At 38.8% G+C, this 15958-nt stretch overlaps 1 protein-coding gene across 1 annotated transcript in view; it reads left to right on the top strand.

The window, feature by feature from the left end:
- The window catches only part of SRD5A2 (steroid 5 alpha-reductase 2), a 73201-nt gene that overhangs the window by 54105 nt on the left and 3138 nt on the right, over positions 1–15958 (top strand). Inside the window, exons 2-4 of the mRNA XM_069072292.1 lie at positions 508–671; positions 3022–3123; positions 14004–14154. Coding sequence (XP_068928393.1) covers positions 508–671; positions 3022–3123; positions 14004–14154 — 417 coding nt within the window. The remainder of the gene's footprint in view (positions 1–507; positions 672–3021; positions 3124–14003; positions 14155–15958) is intronic.

The raw sequence follows: 15958 nt of genomic DNA, 5'->3' as shown, positions 1-15958 counted from the left end.
GCTCCGGCCCCTGGCAGTGCTCAGCCGGAGTCCTAACTCAAAAAAAAAAAAAAAGGCAACTGCCGCCAACTGCCAACCTCAGGACCGTTAGCTCGGCTTTTCACTTTCTCTTGCTCTGCTATGTCAGCACGTCCATGGGGCATGGGAGATCTTTAAATCCCATAACCCTTACAGCTGGGTGACTCTGGGCAAATCACTTACCTCTGTTTGCCTCAGTTTCCTCATCTGCAATATGAACTAGAGAAAGAAATGGTAAATCACTCCAGTATCTTTGCCAAGAATACCCCAAATGAGGTCTTGAAGAGTGGAAATGTCTGAAATGAGTCAACAACGACAAATCAGGGCTTGAAAACCTCACATACTATCAGGTTTGATGGAGAGATTACTTCTGTATCAGGGAAGGTTTCATGCAGAAAGCGGCATTTAAAACTATCTGGTTGCTTTGACTTTTTTTTCTGGTGTTGTTTTTACAACTTGTCTTTGCTTCTCTTTTCAAATTTTCCCTAGGTCATTCATTTATGCCCTCCTTACCAGAGGAAAGCCCTTTCCACTTCATGTACATTTTTATGCTCTTACCTTCTGTACCCTGAATGGCTTCCTTCAAGGATACTATTTAGTTTATTGTGCTGAATACCCTGATGAATGGTTCACTGATGTCCGATTTACTTCAGGTAATTAACAACTTTACTCCAGTGCCCCTTTGTAATTCATTGTTTATCTCATGCTTCTTTGTGCTCATGGCCACCACACACCAACAATTCACGGTCTTGTGGGTTCCCCTGCTTTTTAATTCTTTGAAGACTGTAGTGATCCATGACTTGCAGTCATATAACTCCACAAGAACTGGGCTGTTAAAAATATGGGGCTTTGTTCTGGGAGAAACTGGAGGTTGGAAAAAGAATTTTGCCATTTCCCAGAAGCAACCCAACTGCTCTCCTCCTTCAGTTCAAGCTATGGCTCATTTGTGGTGTCTGTCCAAAATATCTATTTATCTATCTAGATACATAATAGCCTCAGATGGGGAGGTACCTATCTATAGATACAGATATATATATATATATATATATATATATATATATATATATATATATCTAACTATATAATGGATATCTACATTTATATTATATATTTAGATAGCTATCTTTATGTTATGGATATATTATATAGAAATAGTATAGATACAAAGATAGTTATCTATATCTGTTATAGACACCAACATCTCTAGAGATAAGCTTATTTATATTATAAATCTATATCTATTTATAAACATCAATATCTATAAAGATACTGTCATTTCTAGAGATATTGCTATCTATGTCTCTATATATTTTACTAATCATATCTCTATAGATATATCTTTAAAACTATAGATATATAAGGATATAGCTATAGAGTTAACTCTAGATATATTATCTCTACACAGAAATATGTATATATACACATGCACATGCAACACACATATAGGCATATGTGCATATGCGTTTTATGTATCACACAATACAATACATACATGTATGCATGGAAACACACATATATTTGTATATGAAACAAGTACTCTGGCCTTACTCTTTGTGACATAGTTGCCTAGTATTTTTTGAACACATCACTAGTTCCCTCTAAGCAATCAAAAAGGTCTCTCTTCATCATTTAGATCGGACCCAGTTACAAAATACTTACACGTGCTCCAAAGTCTTGCCAATATACTTCTATTACATGTCATCATGTATATCTAGAAGTAGGTGCTCCAGACTCTCCTATATGGGGAATTGCATCAGCTGCACTCTTTGCATGCTCATAAGAACTGGACTCATTGTCTGTGTTCTCTCTCTCTTCTTCCTTCCTCCCTTTTCTTTCTGTCTGTTTTTCTTCCTTCCCTCTTTCCTTTCTCTTTCCCTCTTTCTCTCCCTCCTTCCTTCTTTTTCTTCTTTCCCTCCCTTGCTCCCTTCTTTTTCTCCCTTGTTTCCTTCCTTCTCCCTTCCCTCTCTTTCCTTCTCTCTCTTTCCTTCTCTCTCTTTCCTTCCCTCTCTTTCCTTCCCTCTCTTTCCTTCCCTCTCTTTCCTTCCCTCTCTTTCCTTCCTTCCTTCCTTCCTTCCTTCCTTCCTTCCTTCCTTCCTTCCTTCCTTCCTTCCTTCCTTCCTTCCTCTTTCTTTCTATCCACACATCTACACATAGACATAAACTAAGTAGATAAGGAACACCTATTGCCTGAATTATGATTTGCAGTTTTATAGAAAACCTATAGAACTCATCTGTCAGTATATACACATATGCATACAAGCTAGGACATATATACCCCTATATATGTGTTTGTGTGTATTTGTACTAATAGATGCATTCTATAAGTTTGCCCATTGAACTTCAAATCCTAGTGTTGGAAATAAGTGGCACTCTTCATCTGCTTGGTTTCAGATAAGAAAAAAGTAAGATAGTTTGACCATGAGGCAAGAGTGAGGCATAACCTATATATAGATCCATTGGTATTATCATGATATCGAGAGAAAGTGAGAAAGGAGTGATCCCCCTATCCCCACGGCAAAACTACAGGTGAGCATAGACACTTGTTATACAGGATGGGGCAGGTATGAATGAGTTGTCAATATTTTTAGACATGAATACTTTCATATTTAACATCCAGAAGTGAAAAATATTGAGGAACAAAAGCAGCATTTAGAAGTGCCTGCCTTCTATTTAGGAAGATCTGGGTTTGAATTCAGCCTCAGATTTTTTGCTTGCTCTGTAATCTTGAACAAGTCACTTAAGGCCTCTGTCAGGTTCCTTATCTATAGACTGGGTTGCTTTCTTGAATCACTCTTTTAATCTGGCCATTTTATAGCAATGCAAGATGTCTCAAGATACAGGGCCTGAGACAAAAGCCCTGATTTTCCATACCCTGCAGTTGGCTCAGGTCATGGAGGCTAACTGGGATCTAGATGCTTTTCTGCAATTATTTAACTAATATATACAAGTTTAAAGATCAGAACAACTTGAATTTTCTATCTATTATTTGCTTTCCTTGCCTAGGTATCCTTATATTTTTCTTGGGGATGGCAATCAATATTCATAGTGACTATTTATTGCGCCAGCTCAGAAAACCTGGAGAAACCTCTTATAAGATTCCACAAGGTAAAAATGATCATTTCTTTCCTGTCCTCATTCCTAAGGTTTTTGAGAGACACATATTAATAAGTTAATTCATTATCAGCTGCCGTGGGCTGCTCAGTGTCCACCACTTAAGCATGACTGACGACGTGAATAAGAAATAATCAGGCCATGTGGGTAGTTCAAGGAAGAACCATGAACTCCATTTATTGATTCCTAGTATAAGGTTTTTATAGAGCAAAAGAGACAAAGGAATGGGACTCAAGTTTTCTAATCATTACCTTAGTCTGTTGTATCCTGGAAGCAGCACAGATTAGATAATTTGATAAACATTTGTTATCTAGGTAACTAAAGTCTTAGGGTAAAACCTTTGACCTAGGCCTCAGGTATCTCCTAATGCAGCCACAGTCATAAATGGATACAATTGAGAGCAAACTTTGAAGCCAAAGCTGCCATCCTCAAAATACATCATGTTTAGAGCTGACCACCCAAAGATACCTGAGTGCTGAATCAAATATTTTAGTTCTCAATAACTAAAATCTTGGGGTAGAGCCTATTGATCTCAGAACTCAAGTAACATCCTTATGAGTGTAACCCATAACAAAGAACTCAGGAGCTAACTTAACAAAAAAGTCACATCTCAAAGAGATTCTTGTTTTAAAGTCCACTATTAAGATTTAATATCTGAGTCCTGAACCAGGCCTCTTTGGCTCCCCACAATCAGCCAGTCATTCAACAAACATCTGTTAGGTGTCTATCATATATAAAACATTGTGCTTGGTGTTGAAACAGTTAGGTAAAGAAGACAGAGCCTTTTTCCATAAAAAAACTTATATGCCAGTGTAGTTGTGAGTAGACTAAATACTTTACAGATTAGAATAGGAAACGGATCTAAGGGGAGATCAAAGGGCTGTGAGGTTAGATGAGCAAGGATTTGCTTCTAGGTGAGGGGATTGAGAAAGACTTTCTGAAAGAGGGAGATCTTGAGGTGGTCTTCCAAAGAGTGGTTTCAGTAGGTGGAAATGGGATGGAGGGTTGGGCCGGACAGGTTCAGGAATTTTTGGGATCAGAGTGAGCAAAGACAGGGAAGCAGAAAGTTGGGCATGAGAGTATGATGAATAAGGCAGTTTGGCTTCAGTGTAGAAGGCTCAAGAGGAAGCATCAAGTCAGTCTAGAAAAGCAGGCCAGAACCAGGCCTCATTCAGGCTTTTTTGATGCTTCATGCAAGGGGAATATCAGCTCTTCATAACTGTGCCTTTTTCATATACCACATTCTCTATTCCCAGACACTGAGTATCTTGAGTCACTGTCTAGTTTTCCAGGGCAGTGGAATGGTCCTGGTTGGAGTTTGACTTTGGCAATATCACTTTTTAAAACTTATTTTGGACAGCTTAGACATCATGATATAATAGGAAGAGAACCAGATTTCAAGTCAGGGAGCCCTGGGAATCTGATAGTGCAATGGATGGAACACTGTGCCTGGAGTCAGGAAGATCTGAGTTTAGATCTGGCCTCAGATACTTGCTAGCTGTGTTACCTTGGGCAAGTCACTTAACCCTGTTTGCCTCAGTTCCTCATCTATAAAATGAGCTGGAGAAGGAAATTGCAAAGCACTTCAGTATCTCTGCTATGAAAAACCTGAACAGAATAACAGAGACAAAGATGACCGAAAAATGGCTGCACAACAAAGTCACTTACCTCTCTGAGCCTCAGTTTCCTATCTGTAAAATGGAGATAATATCACTTTCTTCATCAGGCTTCTGTAAAAACCGCATGAGACACTGTATGTAAAGTACTTTGGAATAATGAATCAATAAACATGTATTAAGTGACTACAATGTTTTAGGTGCTAGGAATGTAAAAACAAACAAAAAAATGAAACAATCCTTGTTCTAAGGAGCTTATGTTATATTGGGGGAAGACAAGATCTACCTATATAAGGAGAGGGACTAGACCTGAGTTTTCATTGGTAAAGGTAACTCTTAGGTAAGGAAATTCTCTCCACCTATGCAGGTTGGCATCTTTTCTGCCTCTTAAAATTTTAGATATTTGCTTAGGTCGTTACAAGGATTTTCTCGTGACAAAGGTAGGCCCTGAAACCAGATCTTCCTGGTTCTAAGATTAACTCTCTAACTGCTAAACCATACTCTGTTTCATATTATTGTGATTGTACCCAGAGATCCTATAGTACATTAAAACTGGATTGTAGGAAGAGAGAATCCAAGTTATACAATATCCTCTTAATTCTCCTGGTCTTACCCTGCTCCTTCACCTCATTCCCCCTTATTTCATCAAATCCAATAGATTCTCCTATAACTGGAAGCCCGTTGTCATATGTTTATTGCATTGTAACTTATTTTATATTTCTTTATACACATGTCTCCCATGAGACTTTTCATCTACTTGAGGGCAAGAATTGTCTTATTCATCTTTGTCTTCCCTTGTACCCCCAACTCAGTGCCTAGCATGGTGGCTGGCACATGATAGAGACTTAATAACGTTTGTTGAATGAAATGAGTTAATGAATGGAGAAGAACTAGAAGGAACACTTTAGCAAGCAATGACATTGGATTCCCATTCCTGAAAATGTATAGAATCTCAAGGAAAATAAGGGAAAAAAGGAGGTTAAAAAGTGGCAATCATCAAAACTATTTGGTATCACTTAAAATATGGAAAAGTAGAACAATATTAACAGATTAAGGAAGAATCAGAAATAATCAAAATCAAAACTCAATGTTTGATAAACTCAAGAACCTAAATTACTTGTGGAAGAGCTCCCTATTTGTTAAGAATTTCTGGGAAAACTGGAAAGCAGTTTATCAGAATTTATGTTTAGACCAACATTTTACACCATATACTACAATAAACTTAAATTGATTAAACCTAAATATTAAAAGTCATATATTTGAAAAGAAAAAAAAAACAAATCTAAAAGAAAACAAGATTAGGTGCATTTGAAAGCTATGATTAGGGGGAGAATTTTTAACCAAATAAAGGGTAGAGATGATTATCAAAGATACAATAGATAATTTCTATCACATGAAATTGAAAAGCCCACACTCCCCTTACCCCCGTCATTTACAAAATTTTGCTGGGAAAAAATATTTTACTTTCAAATATCTGTGATAAGGGTCTAATATCCAAGACACATAGGGGATAAGCAGATGCATCCAAGACACAGTCATTCCCCAATTTATAAATGGTTGAAGGATTTAAACAAATGATCCTCAAAAGAAACATGGCAGAAGGCCATGTATGAAAGAATGTTACAAATCACTAACAACAAGAAATTCAGACCAGAAAAAACCTGAGTTTTTTTTTAATTTTTCAAATGCTTTATTAACTTCTGATTTATATCATTAATTTCCACCAGATTTTGAGTTACAAATTTTCTCCCCATTTTTCCCCTACTTACCACCCAGAATAGCAGTCTCACAGGATATCTCCTCCTCCAGTCTGCTCTCTCCCATATCTTCTCCCATACCCTCTTAGACTTTTTCAGTAGAGCATGGTAGATCTCTATGTCCCAGTGCCTGTATATCTTCTTTCCCAATTACATGTAAGATAGCATTAATAATAGTATATATGTATATATAATTTTAAACATTTGATTTTAAAACTTTGAATTCCAGATTTATTCCCTTTCTCCCTTGTCACCCACCCTTACTGGGAAGATAAGCAGTTCAGTATAGATTGTACATGTGTAGCTAATGCAAAACATTAACATAGTAGATATATTGTAAAAAACTGACTATATTTCCCTACCTCTGATCCCACCACCCACTTGTTCTATTCTCTATTTTGATGCCGTCCCTTTTCAAAAGTGAGTGCTTCCAGCTTCCCTCCCCCCAGCCTGCCCTCCCTTACATCATCCCCCCTCTCATCCCCTTCCCCCTAGTCTCCTGTAGGGTGAGATACCCTATTTATTGTGTATTCCTTTCCCTCCCTGAGCCAAATTCATTGAGAATAAGGTTGACCAATTCCCTTTTGCCTTCTTATTCTTCCCCTCCCTTGTAACCCTTTTCCCTTGCCTCTTCTTTATGAGATAGTTTACCCCATTCTGTCTCCCTCCATCTCCTCTCATTATATTCCTCTCTCACCTTTCTTAATTTCCCCTTTTAAGTATCATCCCTTCCTATTAAATTGGTCCTGTACCCTCTATCTATGTATACCTGTAAGCATATATACATATATTCACACATGTATTCATACTGCCGTATGCCCTTCGATATAGACATATATATATATATATATATATATATGTGTGTGTGTGTGTGTGTGTGTGTGTGTGTGTGTGTGTGTATTCGCTTCAACTATTTTCATACTGAGAAAAGTTTCATCAGTTACAATTATCGTTTTTCCATGTAGGAATGTTAATAGTTCAAATTTGATCAGTGGCTTATGATTTCTTTTCCCTGTTTACCTTCTCAAGTTTCTCTTGCTTCTTGTATCTGGATGTCAAATTTTCTATTCATCTCTGTTTTTTTCATTAAGAATTCTTGAAAGTCCTCTATTCCACTGAATGACCATATTTTCCCCTGAAAGATGATACTCAGTTTTGCTGGGTAGGCGATTCTTGGTTTTAATTCCAGCTCTTCTGCCTTCCAGAATATCCTATTCCAGGCCCTTTGATCCCTCAGTGTAGAGGCTGCCAAATCCTGTGTTATCCTGATTGTGTTTCCAAAATATTCAAATTGTTTCTTCCTGGCTGCTCGTAATATTCTCTCCTTGATCTGAGAATTTCAGAACCTGGCTATAATATTCCTAGGAGTTTCCTTTTTGGGATCTTTTTCAGGAGGTGATCGGTGGATTCTTTCAACCTTTATTTTGCCTTCTGGTTCTAAAACATCAGGGCAATTTTGCTTGAGAATTTCTTGGAGGATGATTTCTAGGTTCTTTCCCTGATCATGGATTTCAGGTAGTCTAATAATTTTTAAATTATCTTTCCTGGATCTATTTTCCAGGTCAGTGGTTTTTCCCACAAGATATTTCACATTGCCTTCTATTCTTTCATTTGTTAGAGCTGTTTAACATCATCTTGATTTCTCCTAAAGTCATTAGATTCCCTTTGCTCCAATCTAAATCCAAGGGAACAATTCTTCTCATTGAACTTTTGAGATTCTTTTTCCATTTGGCAAATTCGGCTTTTCAAGGCATTCTTCTCTTCATTGCCTTTTTGAGCCTCTTTTGACAATTGAGTCAGTCTTTTTTAAGGTGTGATTTTCCTCAGGCAGGCTGTTGACTCTCATTTTGTAATTTTCTTGCACTGTTCTCATTTCTCTTCCCAATTTTTCCTCCACTTCTCTTATCTGCTTCTTAAGGTCCTCTATGGCCTGTAACCAGCTCGTATTTTCCTTTGAAGCTTTTGGTGCAGGAGTTCTGACTTCACTGTCTTCCTCCTGTTCCATGCTTTGCTCCTTTTTGTCCCCAAAATAGGAGTCTAATGTTGGAATCTTCTGTTTGTTTTGTTTCCTTTGCCTGGTCATGTCACCCCTCAGTCACTTGACCCCTGGGCTTTTTTGCCACAGTAGGGCTCTGCCACCAGGGGAGCTTTTGTCCCAAATGCTGGGCTTTTCTCAGCTGCCGGAGGCATTAGACGGGTGCCCTCTCTGAGGTCTCCACACGCTCTGGCAGGCTGGTCATGCACCCCAGGATATCCACCCTTGACCGCAATCCAGATCCAAGCAGGTTAAAGCAAGAGCGGTTACCCCTGAGACTGGTTCTTGGTCCCCCTAAACTCTGCAGTCAGGAGCTGAAGCTGCAACGTGGCTCTGGCTGATCTAAGGTGTCTCAGTGGCTTCTCGCCCCAGGGGCAAAAGCCACACACTCCCACGTACTGGGTCCCAAAGTCCACACTGCACTGACCTCTCACTTTGTCCTTCACATCTATAGGTTGATAAATCTGGAAATGGCCACAGCTGCTGCTGATCTGGAGTCCCTCCTACAGGCGGCTGGTCAGACCCACCCTGGGGCTAAAGCTTTGGGCGTGGGGTTGGTCTTGGCTCCCAGAGCACTCTGCTGGCCGATTCCTGCCGGCCTGCCAGGCTGTCCTCAGTGGGAGGTTAGCTTCTCTGTGTCATTTTGTGGGTTCTGCAGCTCCAAAGGTTGTTTAGAGTCCCCTTTTACATATACTGGGGAAGGTGGAAGCTGGAGCAGCGGGGAGGTCCTGCTTCTACTCCGCCATCTTGACTCCATCCCCCAAACCTGAGGTTTTACCTCATTCCCAGTACACTGACCAAAGATGAGAATAATCACTATCTGGAGGGTTGTAGAAAGATGGGCACACTAATATAATATTGGTGGACTTGGGAATCAGTCTAATGATTCTAGAAGGCAGTTTAGAATTGTGCTAAAAAAGTGTCTGAAATATCCTTGCTTTTTGACACAGAGATCCTACTGCTAGGCATACACACATGTATACACACACACATACACACACATATATGTGTGTGCATATGCATATATAAATAATACATATAATATATTTTTATATATTAATGTATCATATTTGTAATTATGTATATTTGTTTATTTTTCCTTACTTATGCTTTTGTCAGTTAGGGAACTCTCTGTATGGAAGCCTCATTCACTAGTATAGATTGGCAACTCATTTGCAATTTAAGTCTTACTGGCTTTCTTGGTGAACTGAAGGGTTGTTTGCCTTTCCCATGACCAATATATCTCACAGACAGGACTAAAATCCAGGTCTTCTTCCTTCTAAGCTCAGTTATCTTTCCACAACATCATGTGGCTTCTCATATAGCTATTACAAATAATATTGTTAATGTTTTGTATTAGTATAATATTGCATTATTAGTTCATCAGAATGTTGCAAAATAAAATATCTTGTGATTTCTTCAGGAGAATGTCATTATCAGATTCTGGGAAGGAGAGAGCATTTCATGTATATGGAATAGCCTGAGTGAAGATAGAGAAGAATATGAGATGTGCATATTTGATGGACAGTATCCGGGTCCACTTTGATTACAGCAGAGATCTTATGGTGACAGGAATGTAGCTAAGGGTACACAAGTAGGTCAGAGTTAGATTGTGTAGGATCTTGAATGTCAGACAAAGGAAATTTATTGAGCAGATGAGTGATATAAGGATGATTAGTTTGGGAACTATTTGAAAGATGAGTTAGAGGCAGAATAGAGGGGAAGCAGGAAGACCTGGTAGGAGGCTCTTTTTTTGTAGCAGGCTTTTACAAGTTGTTTCATTCATTGTATTTGATACTAAGCACTTGACACACAGTTCCTGGCACATAGTAGGTGCTTAGTAAGCACAATGGATAGAGCACTGGGTTTGGAATCAAGAAAGCTCATATTCAGGAGTCCAAATCTGGCTTCAGACACTAGCTGTGTGATCCTGGGCAAGTCACTTAACCCTGTTTACCTTAGTTTCTTCATCTGTAAAATGAACTAGAGAAAGAAATGATAAACCTCTCCAGTAGCTTTGCCAAGAAAATTCCAAATGGGGTCCAGAAGAGTCAGACAAGACTGAATAGTACAATAGTATACATTACAAACATCGGAGGTAGGATTTGAACCCAAGCCCTCTGACTCCAGGAGGAAATATGAGAAACATTGTAGAGATGGAATCAATAGGACCTGATAACTGGTTGGATATGAAATTTGAGAGAAGGCGCATTTTTCCAATCTTGTCTTTCAAGTCACATCCACTCCTGCTGCCTTTGTGTTTCTGAATGACTGAAGGATAAACATGTTGCTTAGACATTAGCCCAGTATGTTAAAGACAAGAAAAAACCCAGAAAAATATATAAATGGAAAGATTCCAAAAGGTTGTGATTATTCTTAGAGAAGCATTTGAACACAAGTGTCTCTTCTTATGATTCCAGAAAGAAAGGCCTTGTTTGGGGTACAATTTTCCAAGTCCTGGGCCTGGCAGGGAACCTGTGTGTAGAACACTTTGATTAAGTTTAAATTGTTGATTTTTAGTCACAGCTTGAACTCAAACATGTTTCCACATTATACACTGATAAAAGGAATATAGTCAATCTTCTTCCAAGAGAAAACCAAACATTCAAAATCAATAGAAGCATAATTCCTGTAGAGGGAGGGTAAACCTAACTCATCTTTTTCACATTAAGCTTGCATAGATCAAATTTTCTTCCAGCAGGGGACTGTAAATGTCAAGACAGTACCTAATGATGTTTTATCTTTTCATGTTAAAATTTATTTTCATAACTTGAATGTCATGTATTTTTAAATTCATATGACTTAGCTGGGCCGCTATTTTGTAATGGACTCCTTTTCAGCTTTCGAGTCTGCAGGGTAGAGGTAGGTAGGGGAGAAGAGGGCCGACATAATTTCATAGCATAGTGATGGGGTCACAGAATGATCTTAGAACCAGAAAACCTGGGTCCGAGATTGCCCTCAGGCATGGACCTGCTCTATGACCTTGATCAAGTTATCCTACCAGACTGAACCTCAGTTTCCTGTAAAATGGGGATCACAATGCTTGTATTTCTATATTTCTCTGTGTGGTGAGGAAAGTCTTTAATATACTGTGAAATACTATGTAAACTCTTCTGCAGTTTAGCATAATTATACTTATAGGTCAGGCTCCCAAAGAGACATCTTCATCATAAGTCTGAAGAAAATTAATGACAGAGAAGGAAACTAAAGCAGAGTTGGATAAATTCCACAAAAAAGGCAGACAAGTTCTCATAATGCCAGGCCATTAGGCAAAATTTCCAAGGGTAGTAGATTAACACTGCTTCTTTCTTTTCTAATCTATATCTATATATCTATATCTATACCTGCATCTATATCTATAGTTATCTCTATCTTGATATCTATCTAGAATCATCTAAATTTTCAGATTGAAACACATGCACATTTGTATGTATACATATTTGCATAGCACATATACATTTATTTACATAGATAAACATATGTATAGGTGTACATGTTTTATTGATGCTCTTTAGAAAACCCTATAGCCACTTCCCAATAATAACCCCATCCCTGTAGAACCCTTCCTCGTAGCAAAGTGTTCAAAGCAACCAGATCAAAACATCGGTCATGTCTGGTAGTATGTGCTTTGTTCTACACCTGTAGTCCATCACTGCTCTGAGGAGAGGAGGGAAGTATGTCTCACTGCCAAGGACCTGGAGTTAGGATGAATTTCCCCATTGCCCAGAGTTCTGATGCCTTTCATTGGTGTTTTCTTTTATATTAGAGTGGCCATTGTGTCAATTGTTCTTTTGGCTCATGGAAGTGTCCCCGTTTTTTCCTGAATAATGATAATAACAATGACAATACTAATAGCTAGCATTTATATAGTTCTTTAAGGTTTGCAAAACACTTTATATATCCATTATCTTAATGATTATTATATACTATTAATATATGTTGATTATTAAAGATAATGAATACTTCATATTTGTTTTTTCTTATGGTGCACTTATAATCAAATATGTTCATTTACCACAATTTGTCCAGTTATTACCAGACTGATGACCCCCCACTTGGTTTCTAGTTTGTTGTTGTTTTTTGCTCCTGCAAAAAGCTTTACTTTGAGTATTTTTGATTATATGGATCCTTTCCTTCTAACACTGTGTGTATGTGTCTTTCTCTCTCTCTATCCCTGTGTGTGTATGTGTGTGTGTGTGTGTGTGTGTGTGTGTGTGTGTGTGTGTTTCCTTGGGAAAATATTCAGTTGTCCTCTGGAATAGGATGATTTTGATTTTGAATGAAGTCCGGACCAACTTCCATGAACTCTAATCTGTGCAAGAGAGCACACATCTTCTATGCAGTATGAACAAAAATCATAAAACTTGTTGTAGATAGAGGGAGTAGAGGGCAGAAATAAAAACGTCAATATGTCAATTCTCTGTCATTTCATAGGTTTGTTAGACAGACATAGACCCTTAGACAGAAGCTTAGCAAGATTGAGTAGTCCATTGTCATAAAGCTAGTAATGAAAGAGGCAAGATTTCAACACAGGTTTAACTGACTCCAGGTTCAACATCTGCTATGGAATGCTGGGAAAAGGAGAGAAATAATAAAACTTTGGCAAATAAGAGTGAACAAGTATGACTCTTGTTCTGCCTTTAGGCAGACTGAGATAGAGGTAGATGGGTGACTTGGTGGATAGAATGCTGGGCCCCAAGTCAGGATAACCTAGATTCAAATCTGGCCTCAGACACTTAATAGTGTGATGGTGAGCAAGTCACTTAATCTCTTCTTGACTCAGTCTTCTCAAATGTAAAATGGAGACAATAATGGCAGCTATCTCTCAGGGTTGTTATGAGGATCAAATGAGATAATATTAGTAAAGCACCCGGTACTAGTAGGTACCATCTAAATACTTATTCCCTTCCCTTTGGGAGGTGACTGATGGTTTGAAGTAGATGCCTTCTCTTCAGTCAGAGTTAGGCTGAGTTAGGAGCAATTAAAGGTAGGATTTCTTTTTGGTGAGAGAACATGATCTCTGGTGATAAAATGAATCTGGTTTCAGCTAGATTTCAGGTTAAAAAGCACACCTTAGTGACCAGAGATCTCTGGAGGAATCTGGACTTCCAAGTGAAGAGTCCTAGCCAAGCACTGCTATGTGGGTTTCTAAACACAACCCAGTTTAAACCTATGTTAAAGGGACAGCTAGGTGGCATGGTAGATAGAGCACTGGCCTTGGAATCAGGAGGACCTGAGTTCAAATCTGGCCTCAGACACTTGATGTTTATTAGCTGTGTGACCCTCTGCAAGTCACTTAACTATGATTGCCTAGTTAAAAAACCTCCAATGCACACACACACACACACACACACACACACTCACCCTATGTTAACCACTTGAGTGTCTATTTGAAATAGAGGGAGGGTGATAATTCTTGTGATGGCTTATTATGCTGACTTGGATGTTTGAATCTTCTAAATGTAGGAGGATTGTTCACTTACATATCTGGAGCCAATTACTTTGGTGAGATTGTGGAATGGATTGGCTATGCCATGGCAACCTGGTCACCCCCAGGCATGGCCTTTGCCTTTTTCTCATTATGTTATCTTGGAAAACGAGCTTATCACAATCACAGGTAAGCCCTGAGAGTAAAGGTTCTCTTTTATACCACTTTATTTCCTGGAAATGCATTTATTTAGTTGCAAAGTTGATTATTTGTTTTGATTTAGGACAGGGAGAGGAAAATTTGGCTTTCTGGGTTTTTGACTTCTTTGAATATGTGAATAACAAAGATTAGAACCAGTATGATAAAACTCTCTCTTTTTGAGGTGAGGTTAAACCCACATGGGCAGCTAGGTGGCACAGTGGACAGAGCTTAGACCTGGAGTCAGGAAGACTTGAGTTCATATCCCACCTCAGGCACTTACCAGCTGTATGAGACTGGGGAAATCACTTAATCCTCTTTGCCTCAGTTTCCTCATCTGTTAAATGAGCTGCAGAAGGAAAAGGCATACCACTTCAGTACCTTCACCAAGGAAAACTCTGAATGAGATTGTGAAGTTGGACACAACTCAACAATAACAACGACAAAATAAACCAACAAGCAAATGGTCTTGTCTTAAGCTTTCCTTGATCAAATGTTTCTTCAAAGTGCTACTTGGTGTTTTTGAGAGGTGAAAGTCTCACTGGACTCTGGAACATAGATGGATTAATATATGTCACAGCTTAGGAAAGCTGCTGAGAAGCTGGAGGTTCACCAAGTTGGTGAAGGGTCTTGAGTTCATGCCAGCTGAGGACTGATTGAAGGAAATGGGAATGTTTAGCATGGAAAAGATTTAAGTGGGCTATAATCTCTGTTTTCACGTATTTGAAGGATGTCATGGAAAAGGGAATAGAGTTGTTTTATTTGGTCCTACAGGGTTGGTTGATTGATTGTTGTCCTTTGTTCTTGAAGAGGACCAAAATGCCATCGCCATGCTAGAGTCAATTTCAGTGTATCTGGCCAATATGAATTTGGAATGCTCTACTACAGGTCAGGTGCAAATAGTCCATGTGAACATTTAGGGTGGATTATCTAAATATGTACATCTTGTGTCTGATTGTCTCGTGACAATCACAGTGGGGGAGGGTGTTTCTCTCTTAGTTATTGCTTAGTTATAAGATTTCTAGAGGGTGGAATCAGGAGCAATGGGTGGAAGGGTTAGGTGTGGATTGGACTAGATTCTTTTTTCAGATATGAGTGGGGCTAGATGACTTTTGAGTTTCTTTCAAGGTCTGAGATTCTGCATTTCTGTTTTGTTGAAGTTATGGGTGATTTTAATGAATGAAAAAGTATTTATTAAACACTTAATTTGTTCCAGAGACCGATCTAAGCACTGAGGACACAAACAAGGAAGATGGTTCTTGCCCCCAAGGAGCTTACCTTCTAGTAGGAGAAGATGACACATATAGAGGAATGGTGGGTAGGGAAGGGTATTCTAGTCAGGGGAAGTCATAGAACAATGATTGGAGGCACAGGACAGTTGACTGACAAACATGTTCTTATAGATAATAGTAGTGTTGGTCTCAGAGTTAGATCTGGAAACAGAGGTGGTGGTTGCTAGGTTGGTACATAAATTGGTGATATAGCAGAGAAGTAACCAGGAATTGGCAATGAGGGCCTAAGGTGTGATCTGGGGAATGTTCACCAGTAATAGCCCAGGGCCATAGGGTGAGAACTTCAGTTCTGGATGGAGGTAGAAGGTAGAGAGCAATCAGTATGGCATGGAAATGGCTGGGAAGTGTCAAAGAAGATCTGAGATTTCTAGTTAAACTATTTCTAGTCAAACTATTCATTAGTGCCTGCCTCTTGACAAGAGTAGATACATTTAATTGGCTGGGGTCATCCCGTGTGTGTGTGTGTGTGTGTGTGTGTGTGTGTGTGTGTGTGTGTGTGTGTG

This window comes from Petaurus breviceps, unplaced genomic scaffold (assembly GCF_028583685.1).
Source record: "Petaurus breviceps papuanus isolate PSGF00001 unplaced genomic scaffold, PetGlider_PUasm1.0 90845, whole genome shotgun sequence".
NCBI classification, from domain to species: domain Eukaryota; kingdom Metazoa; phylum Chordata; class Mammalia; order Diprotodontia; family Petauridae; genus Petaurus; species Petaurus breviceps.
The sequence above is the reverse complement of the archived record's forward strand: the minus strand, read 5'-3'. Positions and strand labels throughout refer to the sequence as shown.